Source organism: Lotus japonicus, chromosome 1 (assembly GCF_012489685.1).
Source record: "Lotus japonicus ecotype B-129 chromosome 1, LjGifu_v1.2".
NCBI lineage: Eukaryota > Viridiplantae > Streptophyta > Magnoliopsida > Fabales > Fabaceae > Lotus > Lotus japonicus.
Window position 1 is genome coordinate 825,137 of NC_080041.1, and position 25,434 is coordinate 850,570.

At 35.9% G+C, this 25,434-nt stretch overlaps 3 protein-coding genes across 3 annotated transcripts; 2 read left to right on the top strand and 1 right to left on the bottom strand.

The window, feature by feature from the left end:
- The first annotated feature begins 8,995 nt into the window (after positions 1–8,995).
- Positions 8,996–10,605, top strand: LOC130731480 (uncharacterized). Its single transcript, XM_057583796.1, has one exon. It carries the CDS (start codon positions 9,760–9,762, stop codon positions 10,450–10,452), a length of 693 nt encoding a protein of 230 aa, XP_057439779.1. The 5' UTR covers positions 8,996–9,759; the 3' UTR covers positions 10,453–10,605.
- An 8,464-nt stretch (positions 10,606–19,069) lies between these two features.
- Positions 19,070–20,829, top strand: LOC130732873 (fasciclin-like arabinogalactan protein 2). The gene has a single exon (XM_057584873.1). The coding sequence runs from the start codon at positions 19,205–19,207 to the stop codon at positions 20,471–20,473; it is 1,269 nt and encodes a 422-aa protein (XP_057440856.1). The 5' UTR covers positions 19,070–19,204; the 3' UTR covers positions 20,474–20,829.
- Positions 20,830–21,168: 339 nt separating this feature from the next.
- LOC130732874 (nudix hydrolase 2-like) lies at positions 21,169–23,134 on the bottom strand. The gene is made up of 5 exons (XM_057584874.1): positions 22,549–23,134; positions 22,411–22,461; positions 22,274–22,308; positions 21,980–22,088; positions 21,169–21,723 (listed from the first exon to the last, which is right to left on the bottom strand). Exons 1-5 carry the CDS (start codon positions 22,966–22,968, stop codon positions 21,511–21,513), a joined length of 828 nt encoding a protein of 275 aa, XP_057440857.1. The 5' UTR covers positions 22,969–23,134; the 3' UTR covers positions 21,169–21,510.
- Positions 23,135–25,434: the final 2,300 nt, after the last annotated feature.

Here is a 25,434-nt window from a genome sequence, read left to right on the forward strand (position 1 = left end):
GACCCACTTTTGTTAATAAGAATATGTTATTGGTACAAGGTTACCTTCCGGACGGAGATGAATACCTGCAAGATACTAAGTGGGCAGCGGAGATGAATACCTGCAAGATACTTCAATATTCAAGCAAAATTAAGAAAGAAATGAGGATTAGGATTAGAACTTAGAAGGTAGTGTGTGTCTTCTAATGTGTATTTATGTATTTAAGATGTAATAATATTAGAAGGAGTATTCATGATAAGATGTGATAGAAATATGTTAAGAATTAATAGATACTTCATACTAGTAAGATATCACATTGAAAACATTGTCTGTATTGAGTCACAATAGGTGGATGTATCATTTTATTCCGTAACCATTACTATTCTTATACAATATACAGACAAGAATGAAGATAAAAGTCAAATGCAATGTAATGAAGAGAAGTTGGGAGGTACTCTTTGCCGAGCATTGAGTGGGTGCTATGTCTAACCAAGACCACATCACATTTCTCCTAAATCATTTTAAACATTCATTCACTAAAAACCTAAAATATCACCAAATACCAAAATTTCACTCTATTCAGACCCTAATTGCACATCCTACAAAACCCTTCATATCTTATCAAATTTTCGTTAAAGTTATGGTTTGTAAATCTTTAAATTGGTTTCATATCCTAAACTTCTAAATATTTGAACAGAATTGAGAGCTTTATATAGGTATGTTTACTTTTCATTTTGTATTTCTATTTTTGTTGTTGTTATCGCCATCAAATCCTTAATTTGCTGCCAAATTGCTGATTTGCTTTTATTTCATGTAATTAATAGGATTTGACTGACTCATATTTATTTCTTTTTAGTTACCTTTACTCTAGGATTAATTTAATCAATTATAATCCTAGCTATTTAACATCATTTTCTATATTTTCCGATGTATAAAAAAAAACATTATTTTCTATAGGCTATAACAAACATTAATATAAAGAAAACAATTCCTTCTTTACCATATTTTGGTTCCAATTATAAAATACATCTTATTTCAGTTTGTTTGGTGTTTTGTATGGGACACATAAAATATTAATATTTACAGAAACACTAAATTTGTTTAATTTTAAAAACAGGGGATATTAATTTCCTGAAGAAAAAAAAAAACTTGAAAACAGGGGATTTTTTTGGGGTACAAAAACAGGGGATGGGAAGGGTGATGCATGAAAGGGATCGATGACCAAACAGCAAAGATGCACACACTAGCTATATTTCATATTTTGGATGTTGTGATTGTTTTCTATCACAACTGATATAATAATCTGTTCTATAAAATATGATATCATGAAAATATAGCTTCCTTGTAGACACAAGGTTCGTGGTATCGAATTCAACGATGATTTTATCTTTTTGATGATTTTATCTTTTTGTGATCGATCTCCTTGCCTTGTGCTGCTCCCTTGAAACCAACAAGAAGTTGCTCCATCCGGCGGTGACAATACCCTTGTTGGAAGATTATTATGGCTTTGCCTTCTTTGACTACTCTTTTTGCTTGCAATAAAGCAATACATTTATTTAATTGTAGTTGGGAAAATAAATGGCCCTTCATCAACTAGTTTTACCATCTAGAATTCCGAAGCTGTACCAAATAATATACTCCCTCCGTTCCTATATATAAATCACAAATAACTAATTCTCTTAGATTAAGAAAAGTAGTTACTAGTAATAAATTTATAAAAAAAATGATTTATTTTTCTAGATTACCCTTATTTACTTTCTTATGATTTTCTCTCTCCAAATTAATACTTCTAAAGTTTATCATCTCTTTCATATTAAATATGAGGGTGAACTTGGAAAAAATTATTTAATGTTTCATAGATATTAGAAAGTGACTTATATTTTGTAACAAAATTTTTTCAAAATATGTGACTTATAATAGGGAACGGAGGGAGTAATATAATTAGAGTCACTTGATCCCTCAAATAGAATATACTACTATATTTTATACATAACTACCTTTAATTAAATTATTTTGCAGGTCAAAATCATGGTGTATTTTATTTTATTAATTAAATTAAGGATATATAAATGCACACCTACTGTCCAAAAAACTACTCGTAATACAATAAAAAAAACTACTTTAATGAAACATTTATTTAAAAAAAAATTAATGCAATAAAAAGCCATTTAAAAACCTAGGCTTTTTTCCCCATTTGTCTCTCCTATTTTCCTAATCTTCTTTGAGGTCATTAACGCTGATGCATTCTGCTCATAAAAAAAAAACCTTAGAGCACTAGCAAGTAGCAAGTTGATCAAACAAAAATGCACTAGAATTCTTAAGCAGTAATGAACATGCATTTACATTGGGGAATTACTCCTTTGTATAATCAAGAGAAACCTAATCAATTACAATTATGTGGGGAGTTTTTGTTTTTTAATATGAAAATATGGGGAAGTGAATTATACAATTACAATTATTTGGGAAGAAGGTATTGAGCAATCAAACCTAAGTGGGAATGGAGGCCATGCAACCACATTAATATTGTCAGCGAGATATTCGAGAGGCCTACTAATAAAATGAGGGGAGGAAGAACTCGTGGGCCTCTATAGAATTAATAGGTCAACCGACTCAAAGTGCTAACGATCCACATCCTATCTTATAAAGTATATGCGCACACTCAATTGTTGCCGAGTCCAAATAAATTCTCCCACAATCAAAAGCTTAGAAATATTATGATCTTTACCAGCATATATATCCTTTTGCTAATTTAAGATGCAACAATAGCATCCCATGATTCCAAAGTTCAAACAACCATGTGAAAAAAGCTAAGTTAAAGCATGGATATATTCTTGTTTAATAGGCCTTTTGAAGTTGTACAAGTAGCTAGCTAGTTTCCACCCTTCATTAATTCCACACAACTTTACTAGGGCCTCTCATAACAATAGTCCCTGGAGTATCTTTCTTACCATGTGGTTTGTTTAATACTTCTAGAAGGACTCAAGTGGAGACAAGCAAATTGTGGAGGAAGTGTCTAACTAAAAAAATAGAGACTAAATTTCGACATAAATGTGAAGATAATAAAAAGTAGACATAAAATTTCATAATTTGAGAACATGAGCATGTCTTAATCCACTATAGTTTGAGAGAGCAAATTCTGGAGGAAGTGCGCATCTGCTTTAAGAACATTCAATCAATGACAACAATTAAGCTCATTTTAGGTGCCTACCAACATTGCTAGACGAATCTTAAAAATGAGCATTATTTCTTCTGTACAAGGTTACTTATATGGCATTGCTAGGTGATGCATATTCCGATATATATTCAATAATAAAAGAAAAATAATTATCAAGTGCGTGGATTAACTGATACAAAATTGTTATAAATAGCTTAAACAAAATTAAAAGTTTTGAGTTTGAGTCTATATCAATGTGACTATGTTAACACTTGGTACATAATTACCGTCATCGATCGTGATCACATGCACCCGACTCAAAATCGTGAGAGCAATTCAACAAACTAAAAAATGATAAAGGAAAAATATGCCACGCCATCACTATCATGATGCCTTATGGAATAAGCACCTTAACTTGCTGTCAGCTTCCTGGCATAGTCATCAAAGTTTATTTTAGTTTATATTCCCATTCATGGGTTTTTGATAAAGTCTTCAAGGGGCATTTGCACAGCTAAGAAAAATGTCAGGAGTCTAACTTTAAATAAAATATGTTTTGCACGATGAGAAGGGTCAAATACAAGAAAAATTAAACCCTATGATATACTGTGATTGCCATGACAAATATGAACTAACCATATACATACATCACCGTAAAAAAAACTAATCATATGATCTTGAACAAGCATAATGTTGACAAAAAAAAAATAACAAGCATAATAATTGTCTACCAAAGAATTATTATTATGATTAACCTGTTATATTATCATTGGCTAAATAAATTCATTGTGTTTTGGATGATTCTTATTAAAAAGATGAATTAGGAACCTCTATCCAATGTTGAGGAGGTTAATTACTAGAAATCATGAACTATTTCATGATGATTTAGTGACTGGAAATATCCACTCACTAACTATGACCTATATTTTAGTCACTACTTTTGTCATCTAAACTAAAAAAAAGTAAAATTGAGTATTATTATAGATTTATAGTGAACGTGCTTATTTAGGAATTGATTTTTTAGCGATGGAACGGTTGGTCGCTATAAGTAGTGAAAATAAAATATAAAGGAATTTTAGCATTAGAGAAATTGAACACTAGACTTAAGGATGAAATGCGAACTAACAGCTTTAGCTAAATGTGCAATGTAATAATGTTGGAATGAAAACGATATTATACATTGAATGAAATTGGAGTCAATGTTAGGTGTGGCAAAACATTCTGCTATTCGTCCGTCTAAAATAGGTAAACTTGCCCCACTTCGCGTTAAGAAGTGGGCTGGATAATGCACCCGCCCTATTTTATAGTACGATAGTTATTTGGCTGGCCGACTAGCCAGAAAAGTAATAAATAAATAAATATTAATGAAACGAGATGGCTTAGCAAATTGACGGGTTGGTCGACCAAAATATATTATTAAAAAATTTTAATGTATCTTAGGCATAATTTTTTTAAAAAATGATGTTGTTAGCTTTATCGGTCAATTGTTGATAAACATTACTCTGTTTTTTATCCTTGATTTTTTTTAGCAAGCAATTTTTTATCCTTGATAAAAGCAATATTTGTGAATCACCTTCTTGGCATGTACAAAATAGACAACATCTATAAAAGTAGCAGTCTAGACAAATTAGCCGCAATACAAAGATTAGTCTTTGGTATGTTAGCTGATACGCAGAATTAGTCGTTAACAAGAAGTAGTGCTGGGTACGTGGGTGGCCCGCCCCGCACAAGCCCGCATTTTAGCGGTTCTCTATTTTCCGGGCTATAACCTGCACTAGTCCGCAGTTTCGCGGGTCGGTCCGCGGACTTTGGCCTCTCTTACCATTTTTTGCCCTTGTAGGCCCGCCCCGCATTGACCCGTCCCACGCTGGCTCGCTCCGCGTAGGCCCGCATTTTAGCGGTTCTATATTTTCCGTGCTGTAGCCCACACTAGTCTGCGGTCTCGCGGGCCGGCCCACGGACTTCGACCCGCTTACCCAAGGAACAAGAAAGGTGAATATGAAGAATCATGCATCTAGAGGAGACATGTGGACATAAACATTAACCTGCTAGGTCGGGAAGGAAGCATATGTTTAGAAAATATACTCATAATCTAAGGTTTATCACATGAGGTATTGGATATGACCTGCAAAGTAGGAGTAGTTGTTACCAGGAGCTAGGGTGTCAAAGCGGGCGCGGCCCGCGTGCTCAACCCGCAAGCCCGTAAAAAAGGGGCGGGGTGGGGCGGACCATGGAAAAGGAGCCGCAAATCATGCAACCCGTCCCGCAAACATGACGGGCCAACTCGCAGCTGGGCAGGTCAACTCGTGTTTCTCTATTTTTTTCCCATATTATTATGTGGGTTGCTACTCACTTTTTTTTTTCTCAATTTTTTCATGTTCTATATTTAGGCGCTTTTCAATTTGGTATGTGGTATGTGTTGTGTTTTGTCATAATGGAAGTGCTCAAAGCAAAAAGCAAACGTTTGATCGAGATAAATATTGTTCCATATTGTTTAACAAAAAAATAATATTCTTCAACATATAGTTTTCTAAAGCTATATATGTACCAGTATCACATATATGGTCAAAATATGTTTTCCCTAAAATGTGTGACTTGTTTTTAATTGATCTTGATCAGTTTTTTTTTCCAGCCTCAAATACAATGCTATTAAATTTTCCCTTACAAATCAAGTTATTTCTACTGACATGAAGACATTAGCCTAGAGTTATGGTATAATACTAGAACCAAGTAAAAGCACAATTGATGATTTTTCTTTGATGAATAAGTGAAATTAATTGTGAGATATTCACATATTGTGTGATATGTTTTTGTATTTATAATTCATTTATATTAATTAGTATTAAGAACTGCAGTGCGACTCTTAATATTAGGCCAATATCACTATTTTTAGAGGCTAAAATAAGTTTTTTTAACGCAAAAATCACCATTTTATAGATTAAAAAATTGATTTTTTATTTTGTATGCGCTAGCCCACGAGCCCGCAAACCTACCATTATGCGGAGCGGGCAGACTTTTTCAACCCGCGTCTCATGCGGGCTCCCGCCCGACCCACCCCGCTTCTGTGCGGGTGGGTTGCCTGCTTTGACACCCCTGTTAGGAGTCATCCGATATATAGGTGATTAGTCTTACAAGTTGACTAGATGCGAGAAGGCATTAACACTCACAATGATAGTGGTCCATGTGAGACTCAAAACGTGAGTTAGTGGTTGTGAGTGGCAGTTATAGTTAGTCGAAGTCGATCCGTGTAAATATAGAGATGATTATTTTACATACACACAATCAAATTATCGATACAACATACAATTAATTCCCTTACTTTTTCAGCCTTTATTTATTTGTTTCATTCTTTCACTTTCATTTGTCTTTATTTCTAACCGTTTAGGTCTTTATTCATCCGTTTTTCGGCATTACCTTACGTGCATTCAACTACCTGATTTTCAACCTCAATAGCAATTTAGAAAATTGTTACATTGATTTCTCACCTTACTCACACGACAATTTATATCTAAATTTATATGAACCAACACACCTCAAACAACCTTTATTGCCAGCTTAAAATTTTGCCAGCTTCATGAATTGAACTGCCAGTTTTCATAGTACAAGTAAAGAAGATATTGAATGTGCAAGCTCTGGATTCAAAGCAAGGAATTGTATAGCTACGATGATATATATTGATCAATAGTTCAATACTACTACATAGTATGGTCCCCTCAAACCTTTAATTGAAATTCACGATCAGTATAGCAAAACATTCCCTAGTTGCCCGGCATTAGCAATTGGATTTTCTTTCTAAGTTCCTTTTTCGAAGAATTGATAAAGATTTACATGTACTCAAACCTCGAAAACAATTCAAATTAATTAACTAGAGTGTGTAAGCGCGAGCATTTTCATAATGCTTTATAAAAAAATCGTTTTCTTTACGCAATTAGCAATTTGCAAATGGTTTGCGAGGAGCATCATTAGATTGTTGCTTTTCTCACTGGAAAAGAGTTGTTTTATTAATCATATAGTATGGATTTTTATTCATTATTTATATGAGTGTAATACTTTGTCTTATAAGTTTTTTTTTTTTTTTTGAACATACTTTGTCTTATAAGTTAAAAGGCAAATTCTGTGGTACGTACCTTGAAATTTTAGTTAAAATTGTAGTTATAAATGTTTGATGCAATGCAACAAAACAGAGTTAAGATTCCAGTATTCCACCTCGCTCTAATTAAGGATGGTTCTTGCTGCTTGAATGTCCAATAATTTTTTCAAAGGATATGGAGAGATGTTCTGTTAGGGTTAATTTTTTTTTTCTAGTTATATATATGGATGACACATGTTCTGCCTTCCCATGGGAATATCAGACTTGTCATAAAAATAGAAAAAATTAATGATATAAAATCATTATTCTTTTTTTTTTTGGAAAGGAGGGATTAAACCCAAGAACATGAACTACACACGAGTAGAGCCGGAAAGGTAACTCCCGAGACATCATACAAAAGTAAATGCGAAATCCTCGGAGGTGGACTCTCCAACAAATGATGACCCAGCTCCAAATCATGGCCATATTGGCCAACTCATCCGCTACCTGGTTGGCTTCCCGCCGAACATGCACACACCGAAACTCCCAATCACGCCCTATCCAAGCACGAATCTGGCTTACCAAGCCACTATACGGGTGAAGAGCATCACAACCATCATTAACGAGCCGAACTGCCACGCTAGAGTCGCTTTTCGACCAAGAGCTTAGACACTCCCGGCTCCCAAGCAAGAGGAAGAATTGTGAAAGTCCCCCAAAGCTCTGCCCAAAGCACATTAGAGGTGCGTAAGTTTTTGCAAAAACCGAACAACCACCTCCCATGATCATCACGTCAAACACCCCTGCAAGCTGCAAGGTTTAAATAATAGAGTGATTGAGATTTCCTACGATTGATATTTGAATAACCAAATTATTTGTTTCCTAAATTTCTTATAATAGTATTTATTTCCTGAATTTATGTGCAAAATATTTCCTAAATTTATGTGCGAAATATTTTCTGAGAGGCAATATTGTTGAAAATTCTTCAATGGTGATTTGTGAATAAGAAAAAAGAAGTTCAATGTTGGATAAAAAAGAAAGTAATGAATAGTTTATAAGTGAAATGACTCATTACCTTAAGATTTTGAATAAAAGTCTTGTGTCATTCACTAATGTATTTTTTTTTTTGGAAAAGATTCACTAATGTATTTTTTTTGGTACAACGACGAAAAGAAAACAAAAACTAAGGTCTCACAAAGGAGACACCCGCCGCATTCACTAATGTATTTTACTCCTTTGTCCAATGTAGTTATAGAAAATATATATTCATGCTTCCCCTTATGCTATAAGTGTGAGGTATACCTCATCACACCATAACAACAAATCCCTGTGGGATATTTTAAGAATACTTAGTAGGAACTCAATGGAGAATATTTATGATTTTAAAACGGATGGAAATGATTTATGAACCAAGGTTCTAGTGGTAAAAAATGTCAGTAACGTGTAAGATTAAAAAAACCACCATCGATGACTAATTTTAAGAATGTAATTCTTAAATTATATTTCTTTGTTTTTGTCGTCAGAATGTATTTTTTCAAAAATTAGTTCTTTGACACTTATTTTTTTGGCAATGCACACTATTGGCAGTCGTCTCCAAAGTTTAGCTCATGTGGTAAGAGCTAGGGGCGTAAGGGTTGAGAGGAATTAAAGGGTGAAGGGACCAAGATTCAAACCCGGTAAAGAAATTAATTTCCTAACATTATTAACAACTAACATTGACCTATTAAAAAAAACACTATTAGCGGTCTAAAAACCCTTATGTTCATTTAATGTCAAACTCACCAGGGTTCAAATATGGGGGACATAGTCAGCAACCAAAACCCTAAGCAAACGAGTAAAGTGAAGTGCTGGTAACCCTTCTGGTAAGGATCTGGTGTTTGTAGTTGGGTTGTAGAGAAAATGGGGAAAACTGTCCTTTTCTCTTTTTATTCGAAGTAATGGGCATTGAAGAAGTAGAGAAAATGCCATGTGTTGAGCTCAGGTGACAGCACATGGCTTCTCTCATTCCAACCTATTAAACAAATACAGGGAACCCGGGATTCAAGTTAGGGTGGGGAAAGAAGCCACCAAATTGGTGTATAATAAGGAAAGAAAGAAGGTCCCTTTTCAGTCCAATACCGGACTTGGAAACTGTGATCATTCAAACTCCTGTTATTTTAGGTACCTCCCCTTCACCAAATCTCTTCACTTTCATATCTATTAATTCCTCCTGTTCTTACAAATGGGAACAGCTACCATATTCAGTTGCATTGCATATCCTAGCAAAACAATCTCTAACCACTTAATTTGAGTAAGAAAAGAAACAACAAGTCTAAGGAAACTGGATTTATATACCCTAACCCCATGTTTTACTATAGTCTCCTAAACTCATCCCACCAGAGTTATTTTCTTTCACTGATTCTCTTCATCTGATCTATGCTAAAGTTCTTTTGTTATTATTATATCATTATTACTTTTTACTAATTATTTTCGTTTGTTTTCCTCTAGACAACTTCAATTCATACTTTTTGATTGTCCATGTCACAAATATAATTGCCTTTTTGCTGATAAGAAGCTTGATAAAATGCTTTCTTGTTTGTGCTTGTTCAAGAATATATGGATGCTTCTTCTTGCTCTCTTGCTTCCTTTTTCCAGGTACCTACTAGGGTTTGGGTTTTTTTCTGTCATCTGCACAGCTATTGTAGTGATCTTTTTGTCTACTAGTGTTCTTCTCTATTCTGTTTCAAAGCATAGAGCATTGCAACATGTTCATAAATTAGTTGAAGAAAAGGTTTTGATCAGTTCTCAAGGTTCAGATAAAAGGGAAAACAAAATTGCACCAACAACCCCATTGGAATTGGAAGTTGTTAATGTTGATGGTGTTCCTAGTAATTACTCAACAACAACATCAGCACCAGATTTGCTATCAGAGAGTAAATGCCAAGACCAGTTATGGAGTTCAGAGAACTCTGAAGTGGATTATCACTGCCTTGACTTCTCAGATGGGTCAATTTCTGATGAGGAAAGCCTCATAGAAATTGAACTTCCCGGTGGACACTATGTGGATCATGATCACCAGAAAGATCATGAGTCAAAGAACAACTACTGCAGTTTGCAGCAGAAGAAGAAGGAGTTATCAGCTGAGGCCCTTTTCAACCAACAATGTCTAATGGAGTTCTTTTCAGAATTTAATGAAGTGATTGAGGAAGAAAACTTCATAGAGATTGACATATCCATGGGTTCCATCAAGTACTCAAGGTTTGGAATAAAAGCATGAGTTTAATTATAACACTACTGTTTTAAAAGCTCAGTTAACTGTTACCTTTTATTTTAATTTTTCCCACTTGGATACATGTGGTTGGATTTGGAATGTAATACTTACTATTAAGCTTAATGTTGTGCAGTAGTGTGAGCTTCTGCTTCTTGCAAACTTTGGATACCCCCTGCATTATGTATGGCCTCTTTTTGACTTCTTAATGATTAAGGTAGTAAAATTAAAGATGAAAAAAGACTGTATCCACTTGATGGAAATTTAACTTTCTAGCATTTCTTTCTATTTAAGTGCATATTTGATAATCGCTGTACAATTGATTCTAAAGTTAAGATTGGGAGAAGCCTTGTGAGTAATTTTTATGTGTAATATTTGATTATGACTTTTAAGGGAAAAGAAGCTAATTGAAACATATTATAATTCTTACTTTAGTTCTCTTCCTGAGTTACATTTTTTTTTTAAAACAAAAGATATATATATATATATATATATATTTTACCATATATATATATATATATATATATATATATATATATATATATATATATATGGCTTAAAGGGTCAAATGACCCCTGAGATTACAAAGGGAATCAGTTCCAGGACCTAGAAATTTTTTTCATCAAATTGGGTCCCTAAATTTTTTTTTTTAATTCAATTAAGGCCAAATGTTGCCACATCTCAATTTTGTCCTAATCACTGTTACATGTGGCTTTTTTATTTTATTTTTAATAGAAAAATTATAAAACTTTATTTTTTTATTTCCAACTCATATATTAAAGCATAAATAAAAAAATAAAAACCTTAATAAAATCTCTAATCAAAATAAAAACCTAATCTAATCAATTTAGCCCCAAATCTAACCTAATCTAAAAAAAAAATTCAACCCAGATTTTTTTTTAAAAACACCTCAACCCAGATTAACATTAACAAAAGGTAAAAAAAACATTCACCATGAACATTCATCTTCTCCCAACCCAGAGAAACCAGAGATCTAGCATCTACTCACATACAACAACAACCCCTACTCACATACAACAACATCACCATGAACATTCATCTTCTATCTCTCTCCCTTTCTCTTTCTGAAACTCTGGAGAAGGTTCTCTTTATCCTTCAACAAAGCCACCAGATCTTGCCTCCTCGCGGTAGCTCTCTTCACGACGGCGAGAGCATACCTTCACCGCAGCGCGCCACCATCTCCATCACCACTTTCTTCATCATCTGAAACCCGAGCCTCGCTCCTGATCCAAATCACGGCCGCCGCCACCTCTTCGAAGTCGTGCGCCGCCGTCATCATCTCATCTTCCTCTGAAACCCACTGCAACCACCATTCTTTACCCGATCTAAGACCTCCAACCACAAATTCGAAGCCTCCTTTCCTTCTCCCCTTCCTCTGGAACCTACAACCACCCCCTTTTCTTTACCAGATCTGTGCTTCCTTGTTATTGATAAAGTGGAATAAATAATTGGGTGATGGTGGTGTGTGGGTTGGAGATGGCATGAAAAGGTTGGTGATGGTTGTGGGTGGGTTGAAGGTGGGTTCTGGGTGATGGGTTCTGAGTTGGGGGTGTCGTGGAGAGGTTGGTGATGGTGGTGGGTGGGTTGGAGTGGGTTCTGTGTTCTAGGTGGTGGTGGTGGGTTCTGAATTGGTGGTGGCTTGGAGAGTGGTTGGTGATGGTGGTGGGTTCTATGTTGGTGATGAATTTAGGGTTTTTCAATTTCATTCATATGAATCTAATAATCTTGAGTTTGTTGTTTTGCAAATCTGATCTATTGTAAAATTTTGTTGTTATATAAAAGTAAGGTTTGGTTACTGATCAATTATTTCATACAATAGCCTTACATCAACACTGTCATCTGCTTTCAAGTTCTGCTTTTCTCATGGAGAAAAATGAATTGAGTGGTTGTTGCGTATCACTTATGTGTCTGATCTCATGGATAGGGTATAATTTGAGGCTGAATTGATATTATTAGATTAGGGATTTGATTTTGTTTAGTTTAGGTTATTGTTTAGATTAGGGATTTATATTTAGATTAGGATTTTATTAAGTTTTTTTTTCTACTTATATAACTGACTTGGAATTTAAATTTAAATTTAAATTAATTTTTATAATTAAAAAATAAATAAATAAGCCACGTGGTAACGGTGACTAGGATAAAATTGAGCTGTGGCAACATTTGGCCTTAATTGAATTAAAAAAAAAAAAATTAGGGACCCAATTTGATGAAATAATTTTCTAGGTCCTGGAACTGATTCCCTTTGTAATCTCAGGGGCATTTGGATCCTTTAAGCCATAAGCCTATATATATATAGTCGATAGTACAAATAGTCATCCAATGCTACAAAGCAGATATTAAAACTGCTACCTAGTGATCATGAGAACAAACTCAGATCAAAAACCTACGAGACGGACATCCGTCGGGGACCCAATTTGTGACAAAAGTCACACAATCCAACAAAAACAAAGCCACATCTCGGCACTAGACCTTGTCTGCATTTCTTAATTAGTTCCTGGACCAAGAACAACTCTTAGTTGATAAGATCATTAATCAAAGTATGAATTGAATGATTAGTAATTATGTTGTCAATATATCTTCTTGTTAGAAAATAGAAAATAGATTGGGTTGTGAACTTAGCCGTGTGGCTTTCATACATTATATAGAGCAAGTACACATGGTGGTGAAGATGGATTAGTGATTCTCCACACACTCAATTGCAATGCTTTGATCCCATATATATAGGTAGTGTTCTACCGACTTAGACATGTCGGTTTACATTTTTTTATTTTTGGTTGTTTCTAGTTGTTTAAACAACATTCTAGACTAGGTAGCAATCTAGATTTCTCTAGAAAATTGCAGCAGCACTTTCTAACACTCCTCCTTGATGCAATTTTCTTGTGACTCCAAACATAACTCGTAGCTCTTCAAATCTTGCTCTGGGCAATGTCTCTGTGAATATATCTGCTAGCTGATCTTCAGCTTTGCAATAGTTGAGCTTGATCTCTTTAGTTGTCTTTGCTTCCACCGTTGATGGTGCAATTTTAGTTGGCTTCACTTTTGAACCATTCTTCTTGCCTCCAACCCATTGATGTGAGACTTGTTGTTGACTATTTCATCACTCTCATCAAATCCAACTAGAGTCATTTTATTGGACTTGGATTGATTGGGCATGTACTCAAGTGGAGCCTCAGAGGTCGTCGTCATAGTCAGTCTTGTGCTCCTTCTAGATGAACTTGAGTCTTAGAGGCATGTGGCTAGTTTTTTTAGACGATAGATTTCACCAAAAATAGAGATGGTGATAGATGAAGGTCGAGTGATATTAGTCAAAGCTTAGAAAAAGTATAGAGATGGGTTAAGAGTGCAAGAGTAGTTTTTAAAATAGTAGGTGAGTAGTATCACTACGCCCAGTGTATGACCGAACGCAGCTCTGATACCACTGTTAGAAAATAGAAATTAGATTGGATTGTGAACTTAGCCGTGTGGCTTTCATCCATTATATAGAGCAAGTACACATGGTGGTGGAGATGGATTAGTGATTCTCCACTTTTTCTTCATCCCAATTCCAAGAAGCATTCTCGTTGACTTCAACATCTCGACTGATGGTAAGCTTCTTTGTTTGTAAGTTGTAGACACGGTAGCCTTTAGACTTTGTGCTATACCCGAGGAACATACCTCGTACAATCTTGTCTTCTAGTTTGTGCCTCTTCACATCTGGCACATGAATGTAGCATATAGATCCGAAGACCCTTAGGTGCTTTGCTGACCTCCCTACTATTTCAAAACTATCCCACCTACTCCTAAAAATTTCTCTTGCACTTATACCCCACTTCCATAATTTCTCTAAGCTATGGCTAATGCCTCCCAACCTTCATCTATCATTGTCCCTATTTTCAATGGGGAAACTATGATTATTGGAGTGCAAAAATGAAGACATATTTTTGCTTCCAAGACTGTTGGGATGTTGTAGAAGAAGGATATACTACTCCTGCAAATACTTCAGCTCTCACTGCAGCACAAAAGAAAGAGCTGAAGGAGAATAAGCTCAAAGATTCAAAGGCGCTATTCACTTTGCAACAGGCAGTGACCGACGCAATTTTTCCAAGAATATTGGGTGCTAAAAGTGCAAAAGAGGCTTGAGATACGTTAAAGGAGGAGTTCAAAGGTAGCGACAAGGTACGTGCCATCAAACTACAGACTCTAAGACGAGATTTTGAATTGTTAAAGATGAAAGAGTCTGAAAATGTTAAAGACTACTACTCTAGAATTAAAGAAATTGTAAATCAAATGAGAGCATTTGGGGAAGATATTCTTGACAAGAAAATTGTCGAGAAAATTATAATTACTCTTCCCCGAAAATATGACTCAATCGTGACAACGATTGAACAAACCAAAGATCTGTCTACTCTATCAGTGATAGAACTAATGAGCTCTCTTGAAGCATATGAGCAAAGATTGTGTAGGCATTGTGAAGATACACTTAAAAATACCTTCCAATCAAAGCTTATATTTCGACAATAGAATAAAGGATATGGAGAGAAGAGGAATTATGGAGAAACTTCTAGAAGAAGAGAAAGTTCTAGAAATTTCTCCAAGTACAGTCAAGATAAAAATCCTCCATGCAACAAATGCAAAAGGCTAGGTCACGCCGAGGCAGATTGTCGGTATCGTGATAAGCCACAATGCAACTACTGCAAGATGTTTGGGCACGTGGAGAAATATTGTTACAGTAAAAATAGACATCAAGCTAACCTTGCAGAAGAGCAAGAGCAAGATCAATATCTTCTCTATGTCACCCAAGACTCAGCCGGAGAAACTGGAGGAAGCTGGTACTTGGATAGTGGTTGTAGCAATTATATGGCCAAGGATGAGAGTATCTTCAAAAACATTGATGACTCTGTCAAAGTGAAAGTTCGTCTAGGAAATGGCGTTGTGGTGGAGTCAAAAGGTAAAGGCACTGTCATGGTGGAGACAAAGAAAGGTACGAGACTCATTAGTGATGTCTTATTAGTTCCCAACCTAAAAGAGAATCTCTTAAGCATTGACCAAATGATAGAAAGAGGCTACGCTCTTCACTTTGAAGGAGATGTATGCCGAATCTATGACAAGCATGACAAAAGGGTTGAGATAGCCCCAGTTAAGATGCAGAAGAGCAACATAAGCTTCCCTCTAAATTTCAAATATGTAGCTAACATTGCCATGAAAGCGCAAGTTGATGATTCATGGCTTTAGCATCGAAGATTTGGCCACTTCAACACACATGCCTTGAAGCTTCTATATCAGAAGAATATGATGAGAGACCTTCCATCCTTAAAGGAGAGTAATGAAGCCTGCGAAGGATGTCTCCTCGGAAAGCAACACAGAGTGTCGTTCTCAACAGGCAAAGCATGGAGAGCGAAAGACGTGCTGGAGTTGATCCATACAGACGTCTGTGGACCGATGAGGACGCCATCACATGATAACAACAGGTATTTCATTCTCTTCACCGATGACTTCTCTAGAATGACATGTGTCTATTTCCTAAAATAAAAATCAAAAGTTTTTAGAGTATTCAAAAAGTTCAAGGCCCTTGTCGAGAAACAAAGTGGAAAACATATAAAAGTACTTAGAAGTGATCGTGGCAAAGAGTACACATCCCGCGAGTTTGACAAGTTCTGCGAGGATGAAGGCATAGAGCGACAACTTACAGTCGCATACACTCCACAACAAAATGGAGTGTCCGAAAGAAAGAATCGCACGGTTACGGAGATGGCCAGATCGATGCTCAAGGAGAAGGGAATGTCAAACACCTTTTGGGCATAAGCAATCTACACTGCTGTCTATATACTCAACAGATGTCCAACAAATGCAGTACAAAATAAGACTCCAATTGAAACTTGGTGCGGCAAGAAGCCATCAGCAAAGCACCTAAGGGTCTTCGGATCTATATGCTACATTCATGTGCCAGATGTGAAGAGGCACAAACTATAAGACAAGACTGTACGAGGTATCTTCCTCGGGTATAGCACAAAGTCTAAAGGCTACCGTGTCTACAACTTACAGACAAAGAAGCTTACCATCAGTCGAGATGTTGAAGTCGACGAGAATGCTTCTTGGAATTGGGATGAAGAAAAAGTGGAGAATCACTAATCCATCTCCACCACCATGTGTACTTGCTCTATATAATGGATGAAAGCCACACGGCTAAGTTCACAATCCAATCTATTTTCTATTTTCTAACACTTCTGATTGAGTATTTGGCTTGAAGTATATAATTTGCTGATCATAGCTAGGGAGCAGTAGGCCACATTGTAAGATATCAGGGAGGATAATATGCAAGCTACTTTATCTTTCTCATCACTTGTTTCCTAGCTTAGTTCTCTAGCTTAATTAAGAATTTGGTTATGCTTTATCATCTTTTTCTCATCAATTCATGATTAATTAAGTCAAATATATGATATATTTATAGGCATATTAGCATGAGTCCCGTTTCATGTTTCATACATGGATGTCATAATAAAATATAGGGACATACTTACCAGTTTCACGTAGAAATATATTCAAAAAAGATCTCAGACAAAATGTGATGTCAACAAAATATCAGTTTTGCAGTAGCAATTGCCAATTGGTATGAAAAAGGACTACCTATATCTCTGAATATCCGGAACTTTAAAGTTTTTAACAAACAACAAAATCTCAAAAGGATTGAATGAGCCTTCCAAGCTGGGATTATTGGGAGTGGTTGAGAAGGTGGGAATTGAAGTGGCCTACATGTACTGGATTAGCACCTTCTCACCTTTCTATTTTTTTAATTAGCTAAGTAATTTTTTGTTCAAATGCTTTTGAGAAAGTTTTTGTCTCCCATTAACTGGTTTGAACCATATATCAAAATAAGCTATAAATTATGGCAACATGTCCAGAGGAAAATCTCAACTGTTTGTGGAACCTTTAGCCGCCAAATCCATCTCTTAAGGTGGCCATGTGGGCTTTCGGCCCTTTCTATCCTTTCCTTTACTCTATCCTTCTTTTCTATGACATTCAAAGGCCTAGTTTATCATGGATCATTTTTTTTGGTCAAAATAACATTGGATCTATAGTTGCAAAAATGCATCCTATTATTGAGTGAAACAGAATGCTAGTTGGATGGATACCTGCTTAATTACTGTACCAAACCAACATTGCTTCTTTGACACAAAAAAGAAAAAACCTTTGCTTTTACTTGCATGATAGAACTATGTCGTGCAAGACATCAAAATGGAGCTAGATCTGCACCTATGTTAAATGTACATTTAGATGTAGCTAGCTGGCTTGTTTGAGTCTTCAAACTTTATCTCTTTTGGCTGACATTGTTGCAGGCAGCTAATTTATCCAACTTACCTTAATTTATCCCAAAACCAATTACAAAGAAACGAATCAAGTGTCTTTTATTAACTTCCTTTGGTGTAAGACACTGTCTTACTCTAGTATTCTCAATTCATCACCAACCTTCCTTACTCTTGAATAATATTGACCCGGTCCATGTAATTGCTGTCCCACACCACTGCTATATAGTAGTATTTGGTGTTTTTTATTCCAAATTTGGTGACTCAGCCTTTAATATTCCAATTGTAAAGATGAGGATGACAACTATGTAGCAACCAATTCAAAACATATTTTATTTCTCTTTCAATAATTATCATGGATGGATGCCCTTTCACATGGAAAAATGGCTTCACTCACCTATTCAGCCAAAATTGTCATAACCGCCAGAGGATTTCCGTCTTTATAAAATGAATTTGCCACCAATAACAATCTTAACGTGTTCCCATGAACACTCAAATCAATAGCATTATATGTATCAAAAAGAAAATCAATAACATTACCCAACAGATGGTGAATTTCTGTATTCTTCATCACTACTCACTCAAAAGAAACAGAAAATAAATATCCTTAAGCCCCAACATATGCTGTACCATGCACACACACCACAGCAATGTGAGTGGGGCCTAAGAGCGTCGGTGGGATGCCCATCCAGCACCTTGGTCTGGTCTACATTAAAAATGCCATATTCTCTTCTAATTGAAATCTTATGTCCTCAAATTATATCTCATTTGCTATTCATATTAGTCGATAAATGTGAGACTATTCTCTCATTATCCTGTTGTTAGTGGTAAAACATTAACTAATGAATTTTTTCATTTATAATAGTCTAGAACTAAATCCTTAATAATTTACCTAAAGAATGATGTGCTGAATCACTACGGTATCTAAAATGATTACATGATAAGTAAGAAAAGATGTTGATCCAGTTAATTTTCTCTAAGAGTATCTTCAATAGGGGTTGCTTAATTTAGTTGGAGCACATAAGCAACTTACTTATTTTGAAGTACCATTAGAGCAACATGACATATTAAATTTAAGCAACAGTTACTTATTTAAACAACGGTTGCTTAAGGTTGCTTAAATCATATGTAGCAGTTTGAAGCCACCAGAATAGTGTCTAAGCAGCTCAACTAGCAAACATTGTTGATGCTCTAATTATGCAATATCATATCAAGTAGGCTCCACCTACCACCTAATACCAACCTGGCACCATTTGTCAGCACACACAAACACACTCACACAATGGCTAATATGACAATTGACCGACACAATATAACGGTAAGTCTGTAATGTTATAGCCATAAACAAATTATGCAACATTAAGATAGTAACTACTAGTACTATATACATACATATAACCCTTCCACTCTCCTCTCATTTGCCAATTGACATTGCCATTGCCATTCTAAAATCCTCCAAAATGAAGCAATTCCCACTACTTGCCACTTACTCTCTTGTCTTCTTCTTCCTCATAGCAACCATGTCACTTCCTTCCTCCACCACCGCAGCCGCCGCCGCCAATGGCAGCCACAACATTACCCGCATTCTCGCCAAACACCCCGACTTCTCCACCTTCAACCACTACCTCACCCTCACCCACCTCGCCGGCGAGATCAACCACCGCCAAACCATCACCATCCTCGCCATCGACAACGCCGCCATGTCCTCCCTCCTCGACAAGCACCTCACCCTCTCCACCCTAAAAAACGTCCTCTCCCTCCACGTCCTCGTCGACTACTTTGGCGCCAAAAAGCTCCACCAGATAACCAACGGAACCACCCTCGTCTCCTCCATGTTCCAGGCCACCGGCTCCGCCGCCGGAACCGCCGGCTACGTCAACATCACCAACCTCAAAGGAGGCAAAGTAGGCTTCGCCGCTGAGGACAACGACGGCCTCCACTCATTCTACGTCAAATCAGTGGAAGAGCTTCCATACGTCATCTCTGTTCTCGAAATCTCTCAACCCCTGAGCTCCGCCGACGCCGAAGCACCGACCGCAGCTCCGAGCGATATCGACGTCATCTCCATCATGTCCAAACAAGGCTGCAAAGCCTTCGCAGATTTACTCAGAACCTCGAAAGCTCTTCCCACATTCAAGGAAAACGTTAATGGCGGTTTAACCGTGTTCTGCCCCACCGACAGCGCCGTCAACGGATTCCTCCCCAAGTACAAGAACCTCACCGATTCCCAAAAGGTTTCTCTCTTGCTGTACCACGGTGTTCCTGTTTACCAATCGTTGCAGATGCTCAAGTCCAACAACGGAATCATGAACACTCTGGCTACAGAGGGTGCTAACAAGTACGATTTTACAGTGCAGAACGATGGGGAAGATGTGAATTTGGAAACCAAGGTTAACACTGCTGGGATTATTGGGACATTGATTGATCAAGACCCTTTTGTGGTGTACAAGATTAGCAAGGTGTTGATGCCTAGAGAGTTGTTTAAAGGTGTTACTGAGAAAACTGTGTCTCCTGCAGAGTCACCTAAGCCAGCAAAGAAGAAGAGTAAGAGCACTAAGAAGGGGAATGCTGATGATGATGCTGCAGATTCACCTGCAGATGGACCTGCAGATGATGACTCAGATAATCAGACAGCTGCTGATGACAACAGTGGTGTTACTGGATTGAATCAAGGGTTCAGATTCACCATGGTTTTCTTCAGTTTGGTTATTGGATTTTTGGTTCTATAATGGAGTGTCGGTGACACTGCTAGCTATGGTCAATGCCCCATGTCATGTGAGAGATTCTTTTTCTTTACTTTTCTTTTCTTCTTTTGATATTATTATTATCATATTTGTGAAGGAAATAAAACAGTGACAACCACATGTTGGGGGCACTGTGTTTTTTCTTTTTTAAATATACAATCTTTGCTGTTTTGTATTTATTGATTGTTTGCTTCACGATCATTTAATTTGCCCTTTTGTTTTTTATTTTATACTTTTAGTGTCGGTACTGGGTGGTAGGTCCAGTTTGTGTTTGCTGCTAGCTGGAATGTGTCATGTTTCATGTATGAATGAAAATATAAACAAAAAAATTAAATTTGTTAGATTCTAATGACTTTTTTCCCCTGATGCACTCAACGACTATGATAACAATTACTACCTAATGATTATTTTATTTTATCATTCTACTAGTTTAAATTAATTCAGTCCGTTGCAACATTAGAATTAGAATCTTCAACCAACTAAATAGTTATTTGACAGAAACATGGTGGATGGCTAAAAAGTACAAATGGATACAAATCACATTGTGGGCCACATGTGTTCTTGTAATTTTGTAAATATATATTTACAAAATATATAATCATAGTTTTATAAATATTTTTGGTAAAATGCTCATAGTTTTTAACTGCATTTACCTATGATTGAAGGATAGAATCAAAAAATTTGGCCAACCTTGGGTAAAATATAAATTTAATGAGTTATTGAAAAATCCTTCAATAACTTATTTTACAAGAGTAACATTCTGAATAAAAAAATAGAAAGAATAGAAGAAACAAGACCCATAAGGTTGAGTACTGAGACTTCACTATTGGTGTATCTAAGAAAAGAACTAGTAAATCGACTGGACTCTACATAAGGGGTGGCATTATAAAATGAAGAAACAGTAAAGCCACACTAGATTCATACACTAAAACAAGTTTCAGGATCGGTTGGAAGTAATTAGAGTAATGGAGACTGGTTTACAGAGTTTATGCACAGTAATTAACTTGCAAGTGCAAGTTAGGTTAAGCTTGCTCATGTTTGGAGGCTAACAAGTGGCTAGCATCACGGTTGTTGAGGTACAGATATGTTTTCTTGCCAGAAGATGTAGTGGTAAGAACGTTAGAAAAGCCAGTGTAGTTGCTATCCAACTTCGATAAGCATATTTTTGCAATCAAGTCAAAGAGCTCATTTTCTTGCACAAAAGCCTGGGCTGCATAATCTTCAACTGGCATCCACTGAATAGAATAACAAGCCATATTAGATTAATGTTCGCCCCTGGTTAGAAAATCACTCAAGTTACAAGTTCTCTGATACAAATGAAAGATGAAAGCTACATAATAGAAACTGTGTTTTTCTTTAGTTGAGAATTTGAGATGTTTTTATCAATGATTACACAAGTACCATTTTCTTTTGTTTCATGTGCAAAGGATACGGTGAAAATAACAAAAGTCTTGTTTACATTCAATTTCAATTGACCTTTAGAATATATACCTGAGCTGCCTCAATTTCTGAAGCCTGGCTTTGAATGTCAAAGGATTTAGGTTGCAACATGCAAACAAAGAACACATCTGATTTCTGGTAGAAAGACTTATGACTTTGCCTGATATGCCAAAAGACAAACAACAACAAACAAGAAGGCCACAAATTAAACATTATTAATAAAGATTTCAGAGAGCGCAAAGAGTGCAAATTATAAGAATAGCAATAAGCTGGTCACTGGGTAAAATGCATCTGCTGTTTTTTCATAACACCAAACATAACATTAATGCCAATAATCACTCTTACCTGAATGCTAAAACTTCACCAAATGTAGTCTCTATCTGAAAGAAGAATAAGAATAATAGTAATGGCATTAGACTCTAAAGTAAATAACACTGTATTAGCATGAAGTCTGTCAAAACATGAGTAAACCAAATACTCACCCCTGTCTCTTCTTTGACCTCTCTGATTGCAGCATCACAAATATCCTCACCCTGCAAATGGAATTAAAATCTATCAAAACAGAGAACTCTAGAAATTGAATAGTTTGATGAATGAATAAGAATTTGGATATACCTCACCTCATTAACAGATCCTGTAGGCATCTTCCATACACCTGTGCCTCTAAATCTGCCATTGGCTTCCCGAACCACAAGCACCTCCCCTTTGTTGTTGGTGACAAAAGCGCCAACACCGACACGATGTGAAGCATTAGCAGGAAGTGTATCAGGGGTATCAGGGATCCAGCACACGAGCATCAAGTAATCAGGCTCAGCATGGTGGTACCTAAATCCAGCCTGGACCGCAGAATGAACAAGATTGGAATGTTGGATGGGCAAGTTAAGCCAGATTCCCTTCTTTCCGTGGTGCCTCCAATTGGACATGGAAGCTTCCAATAAAGAAGGGAAGAGCATAGAATCTATAGGGTCCTTGACGTTGATGACAACACCTCCAAATTTATCCTCAACAGCGTTAAGCATTTCAATGTTTTGGCCTTCCATTTAGGATCAGTTAGCTTTTATAATTGTAACCTAAAAGGGATTGTAGCTGAAATTGTAATTGTTTGCGGTTGATCGAGCTTGAGATGAGAGGAGAGGAGCAATTTATACTAGGTTAGAATAATGGAAATGGGGGGTGGATTATCATTATCTTATCTTGATACGCGGGTTAATGAATGAATGAATGAATATTCAAAAGGTCATGTCATGCTTTTCTCTGAAATTTCGTATAAATCATCCTTTACTCGGTTTCGCAGTTTCGAATGATATTACAATTTAGTTTCCGACTCTATGACGGAGCCATAAGTTGCGTTGCGGCAACCAACCGCTTCATATTTAAAATACAAAAGAAAACTAAAAATACATTTTCTTTGCTTCATAATTTAAAATGTTTTCTCACACCTCTCTAACACATCCAAAAGATATGTCAATTTTTATCTCCTTATTTTTTATGCTCATTTTTTTTTATAAATTCTATCATTTGAATTCAATTTCTTTTGAGCTAGTTAGGAAAACCTTACTTGTGAATTTCGATTAAAACATATGATAACAACTTTTTGCACAAATTGATAAATTATATGAGGATCATATAGCCTAAGTTACAAACTAACTTACAAATAGAGCGTGGCATGGGGCCTAAATACTTAACTACTAGCTTGATCATTTTCCATGTGTCTTATTATCACTTCAATAGTTCAATGTCTTCAATGTGCATTTTCATCAACTACTTTAAAGTAAATGTCTTTCTCGCGGATTCAAGTCTCTTGAACAATTACTTATATTTTTTCTACCTAATCTTTTCATTCTCATACACTTTAAGAAACTCAACTTCTTTCTTTAAAACCTTATTTTGGAGGAAGAGTACACAGGCCTCGTACCCATAAACGAGATGTTTTTCAAGGAGTTCTAGAAGGCATACACATGCAGAAAATCACCCAGCGATTCATCCCTTGAAGATAAGGAAAGTAGTAAAAGCTTGAAGAACCAGCTGAAGCAAGAAGTTCGGCTTAACCAAAAGCTTCTAGGCTGATCAGAGGAAATGTCTTCCAACAACCTCAGAAAATGTAATTATCTCAAAAAATGCGGGTAGGGGCGGGAGTTATTAACCGTTGTAGGTTAACCGAATTTACCTCTGTAAATAGAGGAAGAGTCATTTGTGAAAAACACACAACTCATCAATCAATCAAATTGTCTCAGAGGGTTAGCTTAAGTTGTAAAAGCTATGAGGCATAAGGGTTGGAGGAATGAAAGGTGAATGGGTTAGGGTTCAATCATTGATTAAAGAACTAAGTTTGCACATTACTAACAACTAACATTTTCATATAAATAAAAAAACCAATCAATCAAACTAAAATTTCTCACATTTACATATCCTTTACTTTTCAATGCCTTTACATTTCGTCCTTTAAGTTTTATTTACAGTTTTACAACCATTTACCTTTCGAGCAATTTATTTATTTAGCTTTATGTCCTTTATTTTCAGCCGATTAAGCCTTTTCTTTATCCATTTTCGTCTAGTCTTAGTTAGTAGCCACCCAGTTGATACAAATTCTTCAATAACGAACTCTAAGAATTTTTTGAAGCTAGTATCTTATGTACCTTCATTGAGGAACGTAGTCCATACCTCAAGCACCTTAATTAGGAAATTGTTATGGACTTGGGTTAATCCATACCAGTTCACCATTGTCTCTAATACTAGTTTATTTAAAATTGCGGCATTATTAAAATTTATAGGGTATTTTTGCGCGGCGAGAGTAGATGTGAGGCAACCTCTTTAGCCCATTAAAATAGATTATTGGCTGTGTGGGCTCGGAATTGGTTACGGGTCGAGTCACCCAACTTTCACCAATATTTTTGTTTTTGTTTGAGTAATTAAGTTTCATCAACTAATAAAACAGGCATGAGCCCAAACTCAATAACTCAAAGGCTATGGTAGGTGAGTCTAATAATAAATCCCGTATGTCCAATAACCTACCTATGTACAAACTACAAACACAAATTATTACCTTTTATTTTGCTTTAACATATGTTGTTATCATCCGTTTAGAAAATTGTTACTATATTTTTTCTGAAATTCGAACTTATATTCTTAATCTTAAGGAGTCTAACTTACTTATTTTTACTAGATTAACACTTTATGGATATTACCTTTTTTTTCCAACACAAAATGATACTAATAAATGATAAAAAATATTGCCAATTTAATAAATTAATTTATAATGGCCTCGTTCACGGGCAAGAAATAAGCAAAACAGTTCCCTTGTATATAAAAGACAAAAAAGTTGATGATCAGGATTCAGGATTGTTTAGAGTATAGACAATTGAAAAATAATTAAATGTGTTGTAACGTGAATGCATTTTTGTTCAATTTCCATAGTCTGAGAGTCAAGTTGTGGTTTGTAGAGTTGTAGGAACAGGGTTCAATTCATGAGTAGGTAGCGCATAGGCAGCACATGTAGGTTTCTGTGA